Source organism: Vombatus ursinus, unplaced genomic scaffold (genome assembly GCF_900497805.2).
Source record: "Vombatus ursinus unplaced genomic scaffold, bare-nosed wombat genome assembly UNPS02014802.1, whole genome shotgun sequence".
In the NCBI taxonomy this organism is placed as follows: Eukaryota; Metazoa; Chordata; class Mammalia; order Diprotodontia; family Vombatidae; genus Vombatus; species Vombatus ursinus.
Genome location: NW_020954580.1, coordinates 16,988,213 through 17,010,915, shown reverse-complemented (window position 1 = coordinate 17,010,915; position 22,703 = coordinate 16,988,213). Strand labels below are relative to the sequence as shown.

Below are 22,703 nucleotides of genomic sequence, written 5' to 3'. Positions count from 1 at the left end.
CTTAGCATATCCTTTACCATGTGACCTTTTCCTCTTTTTGAAACTTTGGCATTCTTTGAACTGTGTTTTTCTGGCACCTGATTAAATATTGAGATAGGTAGTTTACATACCTGAATATTGGTTCTTAAAATTTGTAAAGTAATAAACTAATTGGATACTTAAAACGTTTTCTTCTCTGCTTATTCATATGTTAACTCATTGAGACTTTCTATTTACTAAATGTAGAACTCATGACATCAGCTCTTAACCTAAGAATATAAAATATTCTGTTAGTCAATATGTCTAATCACATCCTTTTCATTTTTCCTTTAGGGGATCTTCGAGCTTGCACTTATTGTCGAAAAATAGCTTTAAGTTATGCTCATTCCACAGATAGTAATTCCATTGGGGAGGATTTGAATGCTCTCTCAGATTCTGCCTCCTCTGTTTCTATACTTGATCCCATTGAACCACGAACACCTGTTGGTAGTAGAAAAGCAAGCCGAAACATATTTCTAGAGGAGGATTTAGCTTGGCAAAGGTACTGAAAATCTTATTTTTATCAGTGTGTAGGGGGCGGTGGTGGTGGTGGGGGAAGGTGGTTTAAAATCTTAGTATTTTGGGATTACAATATTAAGATATATGGCTGTTTTTGTTAGACCAGGGCTTCTTCACCTTTTTTTGTATCATGGTCCCTTTTGGCAGTCTGATGAAGCCTGTAGACCTCTTCTCATAATAAGGTTTTTACCTGCCAAAACCAAAATATGTAGGATTACAAAGGAAACAAACACATTTAATAAAGATAAAATTTTTGTCGCATCCAAGTTCATGGATCCCTTGAAATTTGTGCACATACCAGGATCTGTGGATGCCAGGTTAAGAACCCTTGCCTTAGAAGATAAATTTCCTTTGAAGCATTTACCCAAATCAGTCTTACTTTTCTTCTTTTTGCCTTGACTTTCCTAAAGGAGACTAATAAACATAGTTTATGAATGATACTGTATTTTACTTATTATATAAGTGAGTGGTATTGATTTTTAAAAAAAATTACCAACCACTTTCTTTTCCCTGAAATGGTACCTATCAACCCCTCTTTTCCCTTTCTGAAAGAAAAAAATCCTACTGTTTATATGAGCACTTGTAGAAAAGGACATTGGTGAATCTCTTTCCTGGAAGTTTCTGTAATTGCTCTAATTAAGAATCCTATGTTCAACAATTTCTGGTTAATGTTTTCTTGAACTACTTTTTCTCAGTTGAATATCAAACCTCTGGTAAGTAATGACCATGCTCAAAGAAGTCATATTTTAACTATTGGCTTTCAGATAATTATTTTTCCTGGTACCTTAGACTGTACAAATAACAAGTATCTAACTTTGTTAGTATGGTTAGAGGAAGTATAATCATTTTCTTTTTTTTTTTTCATCATTTCTAGAAGATTTTTTCTTTGTTTTGGAGGGGTTTCAGACTATGATTTCATAAAACAGAATGCTGAAAATATTTTGATGGATAGAACATTTAGTTTCTTTTTTTTAAGCTTAATTTTTTTTGATTTATCAATAATCACTTCCATATGCTTTTGAGTTTAAAATTTTTCTCCCCCTTCCCACCACCCTCTCCATGATGGCGCACAATCTGATATAGGCTATACATTTACATTCATATTAAACATATTTTCACATTAGTGATGATGTAAGTAGAAATTAAAATCAATAGGAGGAACCATCAGAAAAAGGAAACAAAACTCAACAGAAGAGAAAAAAACAATTTGGCTTCCATAGTTCTTTCTTTGGGTGTGGATAGCATTTTCCATCACAAGGCCTCTGGAGATGTCTTAGATCCTTGTATTGCCAGGAAGGGTTAAGTTTATCAGTATTAGTCATCACACAATGTGGCTGTTAATGTGTACCACGTTCTCTTGGTTCTGCTTACTTCACTCAGCATCAGACCATACAAGTCTTACCAGGTTTTTCTGAAGTCAGCCTGTTCATCATTTCTTATAGCACAATAGTATTCCATCACATTCATATACCACAACTTGCTCAGCCATTCCCCAATTGATGGGCATCCTCTCAATTTCCAATTCTTTGCCACCACAGAAAGAGCTACTGTGAATACTTTTGTACATGTAGGTCCTTTTCCCATCTGTGTTATCTCTTTGGGATATAGCCCTAGAAGTGCTATTGCTGGGTCAAAGGGTAAGCACATTTTTATAGCCCTTTGGGCGTAGTAGAACATTTAATTTTCAAAATGTAATGGGAATAATTAATGATCTTGAGATACATAAAATGAACTCTTAAGATTCCTATAGAAATTATAGGAGGAATTTGACTCTTCATTAAGTAATCTTCTATCAGCCGTGAAGGCCTTGGCCATCTTCTGCTTGCCCATGATGTATATATTTGAATCACTGTCTTTATAATGGTATGCTTTATGTGGGAATGGAGAATCAGACTCATTCCTAAATCAATTATAAACCCATTTAACTTTATGTAGAAGCTTTTCTTGTTATAAGATTGCTACAAAGAGAAAAGGGCATAAAGTTAGGGTGAGGATTGGTGGGGTAGAAATAAAGGGGAGAAACATTGTCCTCTTCTCCAAGAAAAGAGTGATAAATGAGTTTGTGAACATTATTTTTTCAAGTTAATATAATGTGAAAATATTCTCAGCTCTTTTGAGCTTTTGCATTGTGGTCTGAAACTGGTGATTTGTGTGAAAAATCAGATTTTAATATTGTCACATTATCTCATTCTTTGTCACCTTTGTGAATGTTTTTTGCAAACTGCTCTGTTCCAGTTGGCTGTCAAGTGTCTAAATTTAATAATTTTTTTTTTAACAAGAATGAAAACCAGCACCTGTTGGGTGTATCTGATATGCCATTTCATCCATAATGTTGTCTTTATCTCCACCATCTTCTAACCTGCCATGTAAACCAGCTTCTTTCTTACACCACATACCACAGGAAACTTTCTCCTGAGGTAGAGAGGGGGAGAAGAGGAGATCACTTTAGCTAGCCCTTTTTTCATGTTCAGTTGCCGTGAGGGAATTCCCTTCTGGGGAATATATTGAACTTCTTCTCCAACTTCATTTTCTACCCAATTTTTATTATGACAGCTATAGCCAACCTTCAGGGCTGAGAAGTAGAGCAACTAGAATCTTGCCTTTGCTGCAGAGGGAAGTTCCTGAGAGACTGAACTGTTAAAGTTTTCAAAAGCTAATTTATTCAAAGGTATCTTGACTCAGCAAGGTATGCAGCTCTCTCAAAGTCTTGCAATATATCATTACTGGCTAATGGATTGAATTTTAGTTTAATATAGGTCTGATCTTAGCATTGAAAATTATTAATCTGGTAAAGATATGTTAATTATTTCGAACTAGAAATAGTATAGTAAATTCCAATTTTATCTAACACTAGTTTAAGTGAAATTTCAGTTTTGGGTGTGGGAAAAACATCTAGTCCATTTTGGTTGGAACATGAGTGCATGGTGGAGAAGAGTGGGAAATCAGCCTTGGAAGGCCAGATTGTGGAGGGACTTGAATATTCGCCAGAGGAATTGGGAAATTACTCCTTGGTTTGGAGTGAATGATCAGAATTATGATTTAGGAAGCAGTTAAGGGGCCACTTTAGAAGGTGAGATAGGTAATGAGAGCCTGCCTTAGTACCTCATGAAATGAAATCGAGTGGAAAAGGAAAATTTGTATGCTGCTTGTAAAATTTATTTGTGATCATTAAAATTGAATTTTTGTGCATTCTGATTTAAGCAAAGACAAAAATGCTGACATGCTTTTTCTCATGTCTCACTCTCTAAACATGATTTTTCCAATAAAATTATTCTCAGTAATAACTGTTAATTTCCCTATTTACAAGGACAGCTTGGGTCTCTACCCCTACCATAAAAATTATATTTTATTGTAATTTTGGTAAATGAACCAAAATGTTCTGAAAAATAGTAATATAATTAGGTTCATTTCCTGTTCTGTTATTTCAGACAGCTGTATTCTTTCCTTTTGCGGAAGGAATAAGTTGAATCCTAGTAGTTTCCTACTTTGCATGTGTGACCTGCAAATAAGAAAAACTTGGTGCTATGTTATCTATCCACTGGAAAATGAGTATGGAAAACATTAGTAAATTAAAATTTTGGGGGGGAGGTAATTGGAGTTAAGTAACTTGCCCAGGGTCATCATTTTTCTTTTTTTAGTTCTTCATTACTTCTTTTAGTAAAGCACCTTAATAATTGTCTTCATTGTTTTGTTTATAGTGTGATTATAAATTAAAACTAGATTAAGCCACACTCATGAAAACCACATGCATTAGAGTTAGATCTCCTGAATAATTTGCCATTCTTATATTTGTGATATTTAATTTCCATATTTAATATTTTAAAAGTAGATCTTTTGACACTTCAGACTCTTTTGGACTGGGGATACTATTTTATAGCTCAACTGTAACTCAGAAGAATAGTGTTTTCAACAGCTGGTTTATTAATATCACTGTTTGTGATAAAGTTTTTTACATTTTCTTTTTAGTTTGATTCATCCAGACTCCTCAAGTACTACTCTCTCAACAAGACTTGTGTCTGTTCAAGAGGATGCTGGAAAATCTCCTGCTCGAAATAGGTAAAATAGCAAATGGAATCTCTGCACTTATACTGTTTATATATAGCCTGGGGACCAAGGGGACAAGGTTCTAATGCAGTAATGCCCCGTCTCCCTCCCTCCTCCCCCTGGAGTCCTTTGGAAGCCATTGCTTCAGCTTCCTGGTAGTATTAATGATAAAAACTCACATCTATGTAACATTTTAAGACATGCAAACATTTCCCTCACCACAGCCTTGTTAGGTAGCCAGTAAAATTATCTGAGTTTCATAGATGGGAAAGCTGAATCTCTGAGAGGTTCGTCACTTGCCCCCACTGCTATTAATAATAAATACCTTCAGTAGAATGCAAACTCAGGACTCCAGACTCCAAGTTTACTGCCATGTTGACTGTACCCAACTCATTTTACCTGGCCCAGTATTTTTTCACCTAGCAATTATTTGTAAGTAGCAAATGGAATTTTGCTCCAAATTTATAAAAATGATTTGAAAAATGCACACAGTTTACAGAACAATTTTTTTTTTCAAATGCAGCCAAACAAACTAAATTTATTTCCGTGAGAAGTTCTGGATAGATTATTTGATATAGTTTAAATTACTTTCCCTCTAATTAATTAGAATAAGAATCTTAGAACTAGAAGGAACCTTTGGATTGATAATCTTTTCATTTCAGAGATGTGAAAACCTCAGCCTAGGGAGGTTTAAGGCCTCTTCACTGATTCACTGATTAGGGGTAGCGCTGAGATGACAACCTAAGTTACTTGACCCTTACTTTCTATTGCACCATGTGATAACTTTTCTTCCTTTTTTAAAAAAAAATTTATTTATTTTTAGTTTTCAACATTCACTTCCATAAGATTTTGAGTTCATATTTTTTCCCCATCTCTCCCCACCCCCCACCCCAAGATGGCATGTAAATTGATATAGGCTCAACATATACATTCATATTAAATCTATTTTCACATTAGTCACGTTGTAAAGAAGAATTAGAACCATTGGGAGAAACCACGAGAAAAAAAAAAAGAGCAAATAGTATGCTTCAGTCTGCATTCAGACTCCCTAGTTCTTTTTCTGGATGTGGACAGTATTTTCCATCATGAATCTTTTGTAATTGTCTTAGATCCTTGCATTGCTAAGAAGAAATAAGTCTATCAAAGTTAGTCATGCTATAGTATGTCTGTTAATGTGTACAATGTTCTGGTTTTGCTCACTTTAGTCAGCATCAGTTCATATAAGTCTTTCCAGGTTTTTCTGAAGTCTGCCTGCTCATAATTTCTTATAGCACAATAGTATTCCATTACATTCATATACCACAGTTGTTCAGCCATTCCCCAACTGATGGGCATCCTCTCAATTTCCATTTCTTGACCACCACAGAAAGAGCTGCTATAAATATTTTTGTACATGTTTGTCCTTTTCTGATTTTTATGGTCTCTTTCGAATACAGCCCTAGAAGTGGTATTGCTGGGTGAAAGGGTATGCACATTTCTATAGTCCTTTGGGCATAGTTTCAGACTGCTCAGTTGCTCTCCAAAATGGTTGGATCATTTCACAACTCTGCCAACAATGCATTAATGTTCCAGTTTTCATGCATCTTCTCCAGCATTTATCATTTTCCTGTTTTTTTCATGTTAACCAATTTGATAGGTGCGAGTGATACCTCAGTTTTTTTGTTTTTGTTTTTGTTTTTGTGAGGTGATTGAGATTAAGTGACTTGCCCAGAGTCACACAGCTAGAAAATATTATGTGTCTGAGGCTGGATTTGAACTCTGATCCTCCTGACTCTAGGGCTCTATCCACTGATACCTCAGTTTTAACTTGCATTTCTCTAGTCAATAGTGATTTAGAGCATTTTTTCATATGACTATAGATAGCTTTATTTCTTTCTCTGAACACTGCCTGTTCATATCCTTTGGCCATTTATCAGTTGGGGAATGACTTGTTTTCTTATAAATTTGACTTAGTTCTCTATATATTTTAGAAATGAGGCATTTGTGAGAGACAATAGTTATAAAACTTCTTTCCCAGTTTTCTGCTTCCCTCCTAATCTGGGTTGCATTGACTTTGTTCAGAAACTTTTCAATTTAATGTAATCAAAATTATCCATTTTGCATTTCATAATGTTCTCTATCTCTTGTTTGGTCATAAATTCTTCCGTTCTCCATAAATCTAACAGGTGAACTATTACTTGCTCTCCCAATTTGTAGTATCAGCCTTTATATCTAAATGGTGTACCCATTTTGATTTTATTTTGGTATATGGTGTAAGATGTTGGTCTATGCCTAGTTTCTGCCATACTATTTTCCAGTTTTCACAGCAGTTTTTGTCAAATAGTGAGTTCTTATCCCAGAGGCTGGAGTCTTTGAACTTATCAAACAATAGATTACTATAGTCTTTGACTACTATGTCTTATGTACCTAACCTATTCCACTGATCCACCACTCTATTTCTTAGCCAATAGCAAGTAGTTTTGATGATTGCTGCTTTATAATACAATTGAAGATCTGATGTGGCTAGGCCACCTTCCCTTGCATTTCTTTTCATGAATTACCTTGATATTCTGAACCTTTTGTTTTTCCGGATGAATTGTGTTATTATTTTTTCTAGCTCTATAAAATAATTTTTTGGTAGTTTGATTGGTATGGCACTGAATAGTAAGTATAAATTTATTTAGGTAGAATTGTCACTTTTATTATGTTAGCTCAGCCTACCCATGAGCAACTGATGTTTTTCCAATTATTTAGATCTGACTTTATTTGTGTGAAAAGTATTTTGTAATTGTGTTCATATAGTTCCTAGGTTTGTTTTGGCAGGTAGACTCCCAAATATTTTACAATGTCTACAGTAGCTTTAAATGGAATTTCTCTTTCTATCTCTTGCTGTTGGGCTTTGTTAGTAATATATAGAAATACTGATGATTTATATGGGTTTATTTTATATCCTGCAACTTTGCTAAAGTTGTTCATTATTTCAAGTAGTTTTTTACTTGATTCTCTAGGATTCTCTAAGTATCCCATCATATCATCTGCAAAGAGTGATAGCTTTGTTTCTTCTTTGCCTATTCTAATTCATGATAACTTTTCAAAAGCAGTTTTTAGAGATTAAAGTCAAGGTTTATGCATCCACTGTATATCTTATATCATGTAGTGGTTTGTTTTGTGTGAGGTGCTAAGCAGGGTGCCAGACTTAACCATTATATCTGCCTTCTTGTGGATAATCAGAATCATCTTGGCATTTTTTAAAAAAAAACTTTTAGAAACCAACTTTAAATAAAGGCGTAAAGTTAGTTTTGGTTTCATGGGATGTGGTAAGATACTGCCATTTTATAATATTAACTGTCATTGAAAACTTTTGCTAGCTGATTCAGTCAAATATGGCCTTTTTGTTTTTTTTCTGCGCTTGGTAACTATTTTTGTGGGAGAAGATATCTGTGTGGAATATTACTAGATTTTGATTAAATATTCTTTTATTTAAATATTTATTTTTAGTTTTCAACATTCACTTCCACAAGATTTTGAGTTCCAAATTTTCTCCCCATCTCACCCTTTCCCCCACCCCAAAATGGCATACCTGTTCATCTAATCTGTCCTTCCTTCTATCATTCCCGCCCCCGCATCTCTTATCCCTTTCCCCTTCTGTTTTCCTGTAAGGCAGGCTAGATTTCTGTACCCCATTGCCTATATATCTTATTTCCCAGTTGCATGTAAAAACAATTTTTAACATTTGTTTTTAAAACTTTGGGTTCCAGATTCTTTCCCTTCCTCCCTCCCTCCCCACTATCATTGAGAAGGCAAGCAACTCGATACAGGTTATACATGTGTAGTCATGCAAAACACTTCCATAGTAGTCATGTTGTGAAAAACTAACTATATTTCCCTTCATCCTATCCTGCCTCCCGTTTATTATGTTCTCTCTTTTGACCCTGTCCCTTCTCAGAAGTGTTTGCTTCTGATTACCCCCTCCCCCAGTCTGCCCTCCTTTCTATCATCCCTCTGCTCTCTTATCCCCTTCCCCTCTATTTTCCTGTCGGGTAAGATTGATTTCTGTACCCAATTGAGTGTGTATAGTATTCCCTCCTTAAGCCAAATCCTGTGAGAATAAGATTCACTCATTCCCTCTCACCTTCCCCCACTTCCCCTCCACTGTAAAAGCTTTTTCTTGTCTGTTTTATGTGAGATAATTTACCCCATTCTACCTCTCTCTTTCTCCTTCTCCCAGTATAATCCTCTCTCACCCCTTAATTTTATTCTCCAGATAGCACCCCTTCATTTTCAACTCACCCTCTGCTATCTATCTATCTATCTATCTATCTATCTATCTATCTATCTATCTATCTATCTATCTATCTATCTATCTATCCATCCATCTACATATAATTTTTTCCCCCTCCAACTACTCTAATACTGACAAAGGTCTCGTAAGTTACAAATATCATCTTTCCATGCAGGAATGTAAACAGTTCAACTTTAATAAGTCCCTTATGATTTCTCTTTCCTGTTTACCTTTTCATGCTTCTCTTGAATCTTGTATTTGAAAGTCAGATTTTCTATTCAGCTCTGGTCTTTTCATCAGGAATGCTTGAAAGTCCTCTATTTCACTGAATGTCTGTTTTTTCCTCTGAAGGATTAAACTGAGTTTTGCTGGGTAGGTGATGCTTGATTATAATCCTATCTTCTTTGCTCTCCGGAATATCATATTCCAAGCCCTCTGGTCCCTTAATGTAGAAGCTGCTAAATCTGGTGGTATTCTGACTGTGGCTCCACAGTACTTGAATTGTTTCTTTCTGGCTGCTTGCAATATTTTCTCCTTGACCTGGGAACTCTGGAATTTGGCTATAATATTCCTAGGAGTTTTCCTTTGGGAATCTCTTTCAGGAGGTGATTGGTGGATTCTTTCCATTTCTATTTTATTCTCTGGTTCTAGAATATCAGGACAGTTTTCCTTGATAATTTCTTGAAAGATGATGTCTAGGCTCTTTTTTTTGATCATGGCTTTCAGGTAGTCCAATAATTTTTAAATTATCTCTCCTGGCATTGTTTTCTAATTTTTCATTCTTTTGGATTTGTTTTACAGTGTCTTGATTTCTTATTAAGTCACTAGCTTCCAATTGCTCTGTTCTAATAAAGGAAGTATTTTCTTCAGTAATCTTTTGGACTTCCTTTTCCATTTGGCCAATTTTGCTTTTTAGGGCATTCTTCTCCTCATTGGCTTTTTGAACCTCTTTTGCCATTTGGGTTAGACTATTTTTTAAGGTGTTATTTTCTTAAGTATTTTTTTGGGTCTCCTTTAGCATCACTCTCAGTTTTTCCTCTGCTTCTCTTACTTGCTTCTCAAAATCCTTTTTGAGCTCTTCCATGGCCTGGGACCAATTCATATTTTTCTTGGAGACTTTGGATGTAGGAGCTTTGGCTCTGTTGTCTTCTTCTGGTTGTAGGTTTTGATCTTTTTTGCCACCAAAGTAAGATAATATAGTCTGGCTCTTTTTGCGCTGCTTGCTCATGATCCCGGCCAATTACTTGAGTTATAAATGCTTTGTTAAGGTAGGGGTCTGTTTCCAGTGTGGAGAATGTACTGTCCCAAGCTGTAGGGGTTTTGTGCAGCTGTTTTCAGAGATACTTCTAGGCACCTGTAAATTTTCAGTTCTTCCAAGGTGCTATGATCAAGGGCAAGGGGTTTCCTCTCCAAACGCCAAACACAACTTAGAAAGTCAGTAGGAAAAGTCTGTGACCCCAGTGAGAGAGATGCTAGTTCTCAGCCACAGTCCTGGCGCGGCCCCAGAATGGGAACTACTTCTGTGGCGATTTCCAGACCTCTCAACCCACAAATGCCAAAGGCAGCTTAGAAGGTCAGTGGGAAAAGTCTGTGGCTGCGGTGAGAGCCCAGTCCCCAAGCTTGGCCCGAGGGTGGCAGCTGCTTCTGGAGCTTCCGGCTCACAGACTGAGAGGGAATTGGGTGGCTGATCAGAGGGGGATTGCAGGGGTCTCTTTGCCAGTGCCGAGGCAGGAATCTCTTGCTTTGCCCGTGCTTGGATCTGGGTCACAGTTCTGGGTGGTGTTCCTGGGGCTAGTAGGAATGCTGGTGTGGCGAAGCTTGTAGTGTTGGTGGAGAGGAAATCTTCCTCATAGTTGCAAGGCAGTGTGGGGAATGTACTGTCCCATGCTTTGAGGGTTTTGTGCAGCTGTATTCAGAGATCCTCCTAGGGACCTGTGAATTTTCAGTTCTTCCAAGGTGGTATGATAAGGGGTGAGGTGTTTACTCCTTTCCTGGCCTGTGCGCTAGTCTGTGAGTGACCATAAGAACTCTTTTCTGCCTTGGAACTGTGAGGAGGATTCCCTCTCTACCGCCACTACAAGCTCCCCCACACCAGCACTCCTCCTCGCCCCAGGTTCACCACCCAGAACTGTGACCCAGATCCAAGCAAGGCAAAGTAAGAGAATCCTGCCTCAGCTCCAGCAAAGAGATCCCTGCAATCCCCTTCTGATCAGCCACTTGATTCCCCCTCCATCTGTGGGCTGGAAGCTTCAGAAGCAGGTGTTTACTCCTTTCCTGGCTGTGCTCTGGTATATGAGTGACCATAAGAACTCTTTACTGCCTTGGAACTGGGAAGAGGATTTCTTCTCCACCAGCACTGCAAGCTCCACCACGCCAGCATTCCTACTAGCCCCAGGAACACCACCCAGAACTGTGACCCAGATCCAAGCATGGGCAAAGCAAGAGATTCCTGCCTCAGCACTGGCAAAGAGATCCCTGCCATCCCCCTCTGATCATCCACCCGATTCCCCCTTAGTCTATGGGCCACAAGCTTCAGAAGCAACTGCTACCTCGGGGCCGAGCTTGGGGACTAAGTTTTCACTGCAGCCACAGACTTTTCCCACTGACCTTCTAAGTTGTCTTTGGCATTTGTGAGTTGAGAGGTCTGGAAACTGCCACAGCTGCCTGTGATTCAGTCCTGTGAGGCCTGCTCCAGGTTCACTGAGCCCTGTTTTGCCTGCATGCCTACACCAAACCGCACTCTTCTCTCCGCCTGGCGAGATATACCTTTCTGATCAACCATCCAGGTTGTCTTGGGCTGGAAATTTGTTTCACTCTGTCTTTTAGTGAGTTCTGCTGCTTTAGAATTTGTTCAGAGCCATTTTTTACAGATATTTGGAGGGGTTTGGGGGAGAGCTCAAGCAAGTCACTGCTTTTACTCCACCATCTTGACTCTGCCCACAATGGGCTTTTTTAAAGCCTGTTTTTTTAGAGCTGTATTTCACGACCTCAAATGAAAACTGCGCTGGACAAAGAGCAAATTGTTCCAGTTTTTTTTTTGAAAAACAATAATAATAATAATAGTAAGGGTAAGTAAATGCCTAAGATCTCAAGACTATTAGAGACAGAGCCATTTATTAATCTCCTTTTAGGGCCTGGGATAGAAAAACATCTCTGTCCTCAAGGAGCTTACTGTTTAATGGGGAAGACTATACACAAAAGGAAGCTAGATAGAAGGAGGGAAGGAGAAGTGAGGAAGATTCCTGTCTCTTGACTTGTGACTCATGACTCATGACTCATTGTCACTGGAGGGGCTGACAATACTGAGGGGTTATGAGCACCATGGCCCATTGCATTCTGCACTGTTATGGAAAAACACAGGCAGTCACTGAGAACTTTGGAAATATTGCATGAATTTTGTCAGCAGCTTATGTTGAGTTGTTTACCTTGCTTCATAGGCTTTTATTCCATAAGGATTAGGGTAGTAATAGGGGGCATTGTGTCTGAAGGTTAAAAAGAAATAAGGAACTAAGAAATCCCAAAAAGAAGGTTTTCAAAATTAGGTATGAATAGGGCATGCCTACATTTGGGAGTGGGCTATAGATGATGAGCCAGCCAAGTAGACAGAGGTAGCTTAGCCAATATAGCAATTAATTAGTCAATAAGTATTTATTAAGCACTTCTGGGATATAATTACAAAGAATGGAACAATCCCTTCTGAAGAGCTTACATTATGATTGAGGGGGGAGGATCAAATACGTGCATTACTATGAAGTTAATCCAAATATATACAAAGTATATAAACACAGTAATTTGGGAAGGAATCAGGAAAGGATTCATGAAGAAGATGCTGCTTATGCTTAAAACTTAAAGGAAGAGAGGGACTTTGAATTGGAGGTGAGGAGTGAGGACATATTTGACATGTGGTATGGCCAGTGCAAAAGCACAGAGATGGGAGGAAGAGTTTGTTTGTGGGAAACAGGGAGATGTCAGTTTATTTGGATTGTAGCATGTAAGGGGAAAAGTAACGTTGATTGAGACTATAGTGTGGGCCATGATAAGAGTAGAAGTAGGGAGGCTTGAGTTAATCAGGGCTGTTGTCTGCCAAGATTCTGTGGAGTGTAACTTTGAGTTGGCTTGATATTAGATGGATTAATTGAAGACCCAGCCATGGAACCTTTGGGCAGGGAAGTGTTCAAGGACTTTGGTGGGAAACCTCTTGATACTGTAGGAACCTCTTTGCTGACTGCTTTTCATCCCTTTTTTTTTTTTTTAATTGGCAGCTTTGAACTACTTTTACATTCCTGAACTAATTTTACTATCTTGTGGATTTCTTTTTACTTAGGGTTTTTTGGTCATTTTCAATGAAGTGAATTGTTTATCTGAACCCTCAGCTTCTGAGTAATGAATTTCACCAGACAAGTAACTAGGACCCTAACAGCCTGGAAAGAAAGGTTGGGACCAAGGGCTTCGATACATAAGAGTGCTAGACTTGGAGTCAGAGAAACCGTGTTTAGATCCTGTCTCAAGTAACTTACTAGCTGGGGCAGCTAGGTGGCCCAGAGGATAGAGCACCAGCCCTGGAATCAGGAGGGCCTGAGTTCAAATCCTGCCTCAGACATATAATCCTGCCTCAGACATATAATGCTCACTAGCTATGTGACTCTGGACAAGTCAATTAACCCCAGTTGCCTTACAAAAAAAAAAAAAGATACGTGACCCTCAGTAAAACACTTAATCTCAGCCTCAGTTTCCTTAGCTGTAAAATGGGAATGATAGTAATAGCAGCTGTCCCCCAAAGTTGTTGTGAGGACCAAATGAGATAATGTGTAAGCTTCTTTGCCAAAAAAACTTTAAAACACTCTACAAATGTTAGCTGTGATAATAAATAATAATTTTTGTTGTTTTAATCGACTTAAAATTAATCAGCAAGCATTTCCTAAGAGCCTACTACATACCAGACACTTTGCTAGGCATTGGGACACTCTGCTAGGAGCTGGATACATTGAGTACCTTTTAGAAATCATTGCAGGTTTTATGCTTAGTATTTTTTTTTTGACTAAACTCTTTCTACTTTCCCTTAAAGCAGAAAAAATTTAAAAAGCAAGTAATCTCAGTTTTTCTAATGTATTGATCTGTTTTTCTGAATTTTTTTCTCTTCCTCTTTTTTCCTTTTTAAATTATTTATTATAAAAGATGTCTTTCGGGGTAGCTAGGTGGTGCAGTGGATAGAGCAGTGGCCCTGGATTCAGGAGGAACTGAGTTCAAATCCGGCCTCAGACACATAACACTTGCTAGCTGTGTGACCCTGGGCAAGTCACTTAACCCTATTACCTAACCAAAAAAAAAAAAAAGAAAGAAAAAAATGGCTTTCTGGGAGAGAGAGACAAAGGGAAAAATCTACACGATGAAAAAACAAAAGATATGAATAAAATTTATTTTTTAAAAAAGCATTTCATAAGGTAAAACTCTTTCCTTTTACCCTAGCAGGCAAGATGTCCTAGTTGTCTTTTAATTTACTCTGCTTATACCAGTCTAAAAGGCATCATTCCCAAGTTTTCCCCCTACTTTGTGGACTTAAATGTGTAAAAGACCATCAGTCTGTAATTTTTCATTCAGAGTACTTTTGTGTCCTGAGTGATTCCTTAAACAAATGGGTACAAACTCACAATAGCCAAGCAACTTAAAAAAGCCCAAAACTTTATTATTAAAAGTATCGACAATACAGTCAAGGGAGTATTATTATTTAGTTTTTAATCTTTCAATAAAAAAGTTCAGCCAACATTTCAGATTAGCTGCTTCATTTTGGGATCATATCCAGAAGGCCCAAATATGAATATGAATGAAAAAATAAGGGGTTAAGATTATTTTTATTTCCTCCTTCTCATACCCTTATTTCTCATTAACCTATATGAACATTTAGGGGCCATTAGGTGGGGGAGCTCCATGTGTGGAGTAAGGAAGACTCATTTTCCTGAGTTTAAATCTGACCTCAGATACTTACTAGCTATGTGACCCTGGGCAAGTTGCTTAACCCTTTTTGCCTCAGCTTCCTTATCTGTAAAGTGAGTTGGAGAAGAAAATGGCAGACCACTCTGGTATCTTTGCTAAGAAAATCCCAGATAGGGTCACAAAGAGTCAGATATGACTAAAACAATCAAACAGCAATAAAACAACAAAATGAACATTTAACTCCTGTGCTTGAATGTTGCTTAGCACAAAAAACCAGGACAATCCCTAACCTCTAGGAGCTTACACTCCTAAGGGAAGAGCTCACACTTAGGGGATTGGTAGCCAGGGAGGGGCATTTTGTTTGCCCCACTGACACACCGTCTGAGTAGAGTTGATTTGATCTTGGTTTCTCTGAACTTACTTGGGAGGGTAGAAAGGATGGCCAGGCTGTTAGACAGGAAGTTGTAAAGAATGTGTCTAGAGGGGCTCAGGCTTTTTTGAGGTGATTTTCCTGGAGAGGGTCGCTAATCCAGAGAGGGGAGAGCACTGGGCAGAACCTCCTCCAGAGATTTTTCTGGCGTGATTACTTTGGAGGGGAGTACTTTGTGGAGGAAGTGGTCAGAGAGGGAGGAGAGGTGAGATTTGGAGGCTGAGGTAAGATTTTTGATACATAGAGGGATATTGGTATCTATTAAGTATCCCTCATAGATCATTCCCCTCTTTGATATGCTTGATCATTAACAGACACAGTAGATTTGAGTGACAAACTGAAACAAGAATCAGAGTATATGCTTATGTAGGTAGGAGCACTTCATAGATTTTTGTGTAGCCAGTTTCAAGGGTTCATAGATCAAATGAGTTGTCTTTAAGAAAGTGCTTTTTAGGGGAATTTGCCATAAAACTTGTTTTGATACACAGTTTTTTAATTTAAAAAATAATCTTTTGTTGATTTTTTTTGTCTGTATCGCGGTCGTTTCAACCCATCTTACAAATTGAATCTTCCTTTGTGACAAAGAAACAATATTTAATAAAATTTAGATTATCTGAAAATTTGAAATGATATTTTTGTTGTTGATTTTTGTGAGATCATGACTCTCACATAGAATCATAGAATTCTCATCGCAGCTCATGGGCTAAAATAGAAGGTTCTTTAGAGTTAAAACATTCTACCATTAAAGTGACAATTCTAAGTGGATAGTGTACGAATATGGGGGAAGATAACTAAATGGTAATAATAGAAAACCCAGATTTTGAAAAAGAAAAATTACATGTGACATAATTTAGGTGGGGGAAAGTACAGACTAGAAGCGATGAAGTAACTTTTTATCCGTTCTGTGTCATTAATAAGTAAAAAAAAAAAATAACTTAAATGTTTTATCCTGATGACCTTATGTATGAAATAATGAAAGCTGCGTTTACCTCATTGGGTTGTTATAGGGTATTGTAAAATGTTTTGCACAGTGTAGGACTGTATCTTTTCAAAATGGAAGTTACGGAAGTTCTAATAATGTTACTTTCCGATGTTTGAATTCACGGAGGGCTGAGGGAGAGGGATGACACGGCTCCATCCTGAGCCTTTTTTTGCTTCTTAAAGTGCATGGGAAAGTGTCTAAAGCAGCACAAAATGATCTTTTTCAGAATACAGGTGAGCTGAGTGGGTAACACAGGTCAAATCCTAGTAAAACAATAGAAAAAAGTGGCCTTTTTGTATTGGAATGCTACTTCAAATCAGTGAGCCATTGTCTGGAACTTTGGTTTTAAAAGATTTTGTTTGTGTTATTTGAGTGGTGGGATTTAATTTTGTGATGAATGCTGCAGTTGCCTGAAAAAATTGTGATAAATTCCTGTTGTGATCTGTGATATTAAGCATATTTAGACATATTTACTGAGTGAAAAAGCAAGGGGTAGGGAATTTAAATGTTTATACAGGGTGTCCCTAAAGTCTTGCACCAAGATTTTTGGACACCCTGTACAATTTTCTTTTATTGAATTTTGACTAGTGTATTTAAATTTTCCTACCATATTTGTAAACAGTGACAAAAGGTAGCTGGCTCACACATCTTGTGTTGAGAGATTGTATTCCATTACACCAAGGGAGTGCTGAAATTAGTGAGAGTGTATTCGGAAGAGTTGGAAATTCTTCTGTCTTTCAGTAAGTGAACCATGAAGATAGTCTCTAAGCAGATGCTTCCTCTGACTTTTTGCTTTTTGCAGAAGTGTACTGTGATTTTTTTTTTTAATCAGATAGTTAAGCAGGATATAGGGCAAGTACTGCTTTAAGAAAACATTCCACTTGGGACTTGGGATAGACCACCCAAAAATCATTTAGAGAGGCACTTGCTTTCTAGGATATCAAATCAATTAAGTAAATTCTAAGGTCTCTTCTAGTTCTTTGTTCCTATGCATTTACCAGACTGCAAAATCTCATTTTCAAAGTGATGTATAAGTATGGCTTTTTCATCTTAATCAAGATTGTTGTCTAAATTAGATCTATAAAAACTTGCCTGAAAAGCTTTCTCCTTGTTTCTACTTCTGCTAATATATTTAATGGGGAAGTATAGAAGTATTTATTTAATTAAAATTATTTTTATTGATAATTTTTTCTTTGAATATTCTGTTTTTATTGAAATTTATGACAGTTTCATTGCATATAATAGTTTTTTAAAAATGGCTTCTCTTTATCTGAAAAAAGGAATAGTCAAGAAGTGTTTCAAGCGTGGATATTTTTCATAGGTTCCCAAAGTAGGTGATACTGTCCCCTGGGGGTGCTGGAATGACTTAGGAGGGTGGTAGTAGCCTCCTAAGGGGACAGTGGAAGGATAAGGAAAGAAGAGAAGATAAGAAAGTTTTGAAAATCATTTGTACATGTTTCATCTTTTGTGCAACAGAGTGAAAGTCATAGTGATTACATTATTTTCCAAATAAACATGTAAAATGCAAGTTATAGCCGATGAGTGGTCAAGTCTGCCAAGAAGTCTTAACAGGCAAGTGTTGGCAGGTGAGTGTGTAGCTCATTGTTGAGAAGTCCAGCATGCATAGGCAGGAACATGTGCATATAATGACTTGTTTATAGTACAGTACTATACTGTTACATGATGCAGTATTACATCATTAAGATTTCAGTGCAGGAAAAACCCCACAAATTTATAGCAAATTATTAAATTTAAGATGCATAAATTAAAAATATTTTATATTTTTTTGAAATGATGCACATTTTAAGAAAAAACCATTAAAGGGTTAAAGAAAGTAGATTTCCAGTGGGGCGCTGAGTAAATTTTTTTTTTTTTAGAAAGGGAGCGGAAGGCCAAATAAATTTGAGAACCTCTGTTTTAGAATAACAGTGTTGTTTCTGATGGCTTTTACTTCCTCCCCCCTCCTAATTTTGTCTCTTTTCTTTCTTAATATTAACTTATTTAAATTACAGCACAGCCTCAGCTTACTGTCTGCATTCTACCCTTTTATATCTATGCTTTATTTTTATTTCACTTCCACCTTGTGGTTGATAACACATTGACGTAAAGATACTTAGAATGTTGAAAATTGGCCTGGCATGTTTCCATCTTTGGTCGCCTCCAAAGTATATGTGAATTTGACCAATTTTCTAATCAAACAGGTTTTCAGGTATTTTAAGGACATCTGATGCAGCTACTTGGTGATAAGAACCCTAGGGTACTAAGCCTGAGCTCCTCAAAACTTAGTACCCTCACCTAAATGGAGCCTTCCCGTCTCCTTGGAGCCGTGCCCACCCCACTGAGACACACTGTCTCAGAGTCAGCTGTCCATTTTCAGATAGATCCTTTTCTCTTCTACCTAGTGAGCCATATCATGTAACAAAGAATAAGAAAGAAATTTTAAAAATTGCTCATCAAAATAATGCATCTGACATACAGTATTATAGGATCCTATTTCTTCAGTGAAGGAAGGGAGGCTCACGTTTTCATCTCTTCTTCAGTAGCATGCTTGGTCATTATAATTGTACAACATTTGGTTTTTCTTCTTTTTTTTTGTATTTGATGTTTATCTTGTAAAAGCTTTGTATCTTGTTTTCCTGGTTCTGCTTACTTCACTGCATCAGTTCATGTAAATCTTCCTATGCTTCTTTGAATTCTTCATAATCATCATTTCTTAGAGTGCATTGATAATCCATTACATTCATCTGCTACTATTGTTTAGCTATTCCTTATGTGATGGATATTTAACTTTGTTATAGTTCTTTGCTACCACAAAAAGTGCTCAAGTGTGTGTATACACACACACATAAGACAAATATACATGTAAATTATAAGTGTATGTGTATCTCAGTACCTTCTGTGGTACTGAGGTATGCATACATGTATATATACTCCAACAAGCATGTGTATATACATATATGCACATATACAGGTATGTGTATACATAATACATAATTATCTTTCTATCTCTTTATCTGTGGATTTGACTTCCTTGAGTCCTAGCAATAGGCTCTCTGGATATGGATATTTTGATCATATTTTTGGGCTTTAGTGTGCCTTGTTAAATCTAATTGGTGAAAGACTTGGTGACAAAGAAAGGTGTATTGAGACTTCATATTTATGTCTTTTGTTTTCAGATCAGCCAGTATTACTAACCTGTCATTGGATCGATCTGGTTCTCCGATGGTTTCCTCCTACGAGACATCTGTCAGTCCCCAGGCTAATCGAACGTATGTGAAAACAGAGGCCAGTGAGGATGAGCGCAAAATTCTTCTGGTAGCAGCTCAGTTATTCTTCACCTATTAATAACTTTAATTATTATCTTTTGTACTTTATTCTTTCAAGTGCAAAAGAACATAGGTTATTGGAAATGAAAAACAAAGAAAAGTAATCATTAGTTTATGCTCTTCCTTGGCTTAGTGAGGAAGTTTGTATACTTCAGTATTCATTTGTTTGCCCAATTCTCTTCTTGGTTCTTTTCTTCTAAAAGTATATGGCCTCATTTAACTGACCACAGTATAGGTTCATAGGTTGTGTAGAAATTATCTTGAATTTTAGTTACTGGAGTAAACTTACATAACAGTTTAGTACATGGAGATAATGCTTTAAGTAGTAAGGCATTTAATAATTTTATGTTAGAAAATTCTATGTATTGATTACCATAAGATTTATTTTTTATTTTGAAAAATTTTTTCAGTTTAGTTCTTTTTTGACTCAGGTTACAGGCCCCTGCTGTTGTCACTTCATTCTTGTGAGTTTATGGGGCTAAATTTTTTTACCCTGTGGATAAGGGTAAAAGCTTCTTGTCTCACCCGAATTTGTCCCCCCCCAAATCAGCCATTCAGTACTTGTAGCCTTTTCAATTGATATACGACCTGCCAGAACTTGTTTTCCACTGTTACAGCTTTGGAGCATCCAGAGTCACTTTAGTGGATGAATGTTATAGAAATTAACAAACATATTTTGAGTGCTTGTTACATGTAAGATTGAGTTTGGGGTGGAGACTGGAAAGTTGATGCAAAAAAACCCATGAAATGGTCGTGATCTTCATGGATTCTAGCTAGGGAGATGAAACTTGCATTGTTAGCTATTGTTCATGTGTATAAGACATTAGATGATAAGTCCCAAATACATGATTTAGAATCAGTGCTAGAAGAATTCAGAGAGCGTAGATCACTGGGAGTGGGGTTAGTTAGGGTAGGGAAGGCCTTACTGAGGATCTAGAACTTACATTGGGCCTATGAGAAGCAGAGAGATTTGGATGGGGAGGGGTTTTCTGAAAGGGTGGGATGGGGCATATTACAGCACAAGAAAAGACTGAGACAAAAAATACGCTTGGCATATTGGAGGAAGTATGGGCCTTGTGATGTTCTCCATCTCTTGTTTGAGGACTAGATGATACTAGCTACAATCAGACAGACTTCTCACTAGGTTGGTCACACAGGGTGTGAATTTTTTGCCTTCAACAACCTGAATATATCATCTACTAAATCATAGAAAGGTTGTGGTCCACAACCCGGAAGGAGTGCCCAACACAATCCTAGATTCTTCAGTTATTGAAGAAAGAAGGATTGAGGGTCAGTGAACAACCCTACTGGGGTTGAGGGTTTGATGGAGGGGCAGAGCAGTTTGAGGGCTGGAGGAAAGATGCTTTCTGTTTTAGATATGCTGAGTTTTGGGTGGCAGCAGATGTTCAAAGTGGAAATGTCCAGCTGTGGAAGACAGGTCAGATCTGAATATGTAGGTTTTGAACTCACTCATCCAGAGATGATGGAAGCCCTTCTAATAGATAAAATCTCCTGGTAGAATGTATGTAGAGGATGAGGAACAAACTTTTAGTTAATGCTTGTAGTTTCTGGTTGGGGAAAGAGATACAAGCCAAGGAGAAAAATAGGCTGTTGGAATATTAAAAGATTTAGGATAATGTGTGATAGAATCCAGGGGAAGAGAGAGTTTCAAGGAATGACTTACTAACAAGCAGTATGAAATACTTCTGAAAAATCAAGGGGAATGACTATTGAGAAAAGGGTATTGATTTGATGAATTGCTTTAATTGTCAGTAACTGTAAAAAATTTACATCATAGGTGTGGTATATAAAAGGTACTCAGTAAAAACTGGTTACTTCATTGGTCTAAGAAGGAAAGTACTTTACTTGTCTCTCTTTTTGGTATTAAATCCTTAGTTTTTGCTGTGCATTCCAACTTGAAATTTGCTTTTATGGGCCTAGAAAATGGTTTGAAGATTTGTATCATCCCCTTTTCATAAGTAAATTGGTTGGCAGTTAATGAACTGGTACTTAGCATTACACTAAGCAGTTGCAAATGTTTTTTTCAGGACTCTGTTCAGTTAAAAGACTTGTGGAAGAAAATCTGCCATCATAGTACTGGAATGGAGTTCCAGGATCACCGCTATTGGCTGAGGACTCACCCCAACTGCATTGTAGGAAAGGAATTGGTCAATTGGTTAATCCGAAATGGACATGTAACCACAAGGTATTCAGACCTTTGCAAGTATTTTTATTTGTTTATTTCACATATGTTTTTGGTTGGTACTGTCTAAGTAGAGTGAAATGTATATTTGGAGACAGGAGCACAATAAAACACAGTTTAAGTGACTGATATTTGGCCTACGTGTTTTAGGTACTGCCACAAGAGGATTGACAAGTATGACATGGATTAGGGTATTCTGAAGTTTGTATTGATATTGGAGAAGGAAAAGTAATAGTTGGTGCTTTAAGAGATTGTTGGGAAATTTTAAAGGCAGAAGTTTTTGAGAAGCCATGCCACTCTGATGCCTTCACAGTGAATCCTTTCTTGATCTTAAAATAGCTTTGTTTCCCCAGAAGTAGTTACCATTCCAGGTTACTACTGGGTGATTACAAAGATGATGTTAGGTTTCTGAGAGAACTTGAGCTCATAAAACTTTTACATTGAGAGATTCTTCTTGGTTGTTTTGAGAGTATTTTCTTTAGTAAGAATGTTACTTTAGCATACATTTTTTTTAAACATGAAGTCTTCAAGATTTTATATGTAAACCTAAAACAGTTGTAATTTTTGATATGTGATGTATGACAGACTAGCTAAAGAAATTATGCAAATAACCCCAAACCTTATTTTAAGCCACTTTTTCTGGCTTCTCTTCCTTCTTAACCTTTCATCAGATATGCAGACAAGGAACAAAGTTGACTGAAACAGTAGGAACCTAGTTTATGGGTAGGTACAGTTGTATACTGCCCCATGCATTACACTACATACAGTTAGACTTCTGGTAAATGTTTTTTAATAGTGAGTTGTGTTTCCTCTTCCTTCTCTTTCAATCAGTGATAAAAGTTATGATAAACAGTGAAATGTTTAACTGATAGGTAGCTAGAAATAAGAAGGACAGTCAAATGCATTTATGATCCACAGACCACATAATGAGTCCCTAAGAAATTGAGAGCTGAATGGTTAGCTCAAATAGGTCTGTTACTCTTTGACTT

General features: G+C 37.1%; 1 protein-coding gene across 5 annotated transcripts in view; it reads left to right on the top strand.

Annotated features, from left to right (window-relative positions):
* PIKFYVE (phosphoinositide kinase, FYVE-type zinc finger containing) overlaps positions 1-22,703 on the top strand; it is a 104,336-nt gene that overhangs the window by 17,251 nt on the left and 64,382 nt on the right. For 4 of the 5 annotated variants that reach the window (XM_027873539.1, XM_027873537.1, XM_027873538.1 and 1 more), the window contains exons 6-9: positions 313-520; positions 4,504-4,593; positions 19,362-19,500; positions 21,560-21,717. In XM_027873539.1, the coding sequence (XP_027729340.1) occupies positions 313-520; positions 4,504-4,593; positions 19,362-19,500; positions 21,560-21,717 (595 nt within the window). Of the gene's footprint in view, positions 1-312; positions 521-4,503; positions 4,594-19,361; positions 19,501-21,559; positions 21,718-22,703 lie in introns of those variants that run through there. The other variant, XM_027873540.1, reaches the window with a different exon arrangement.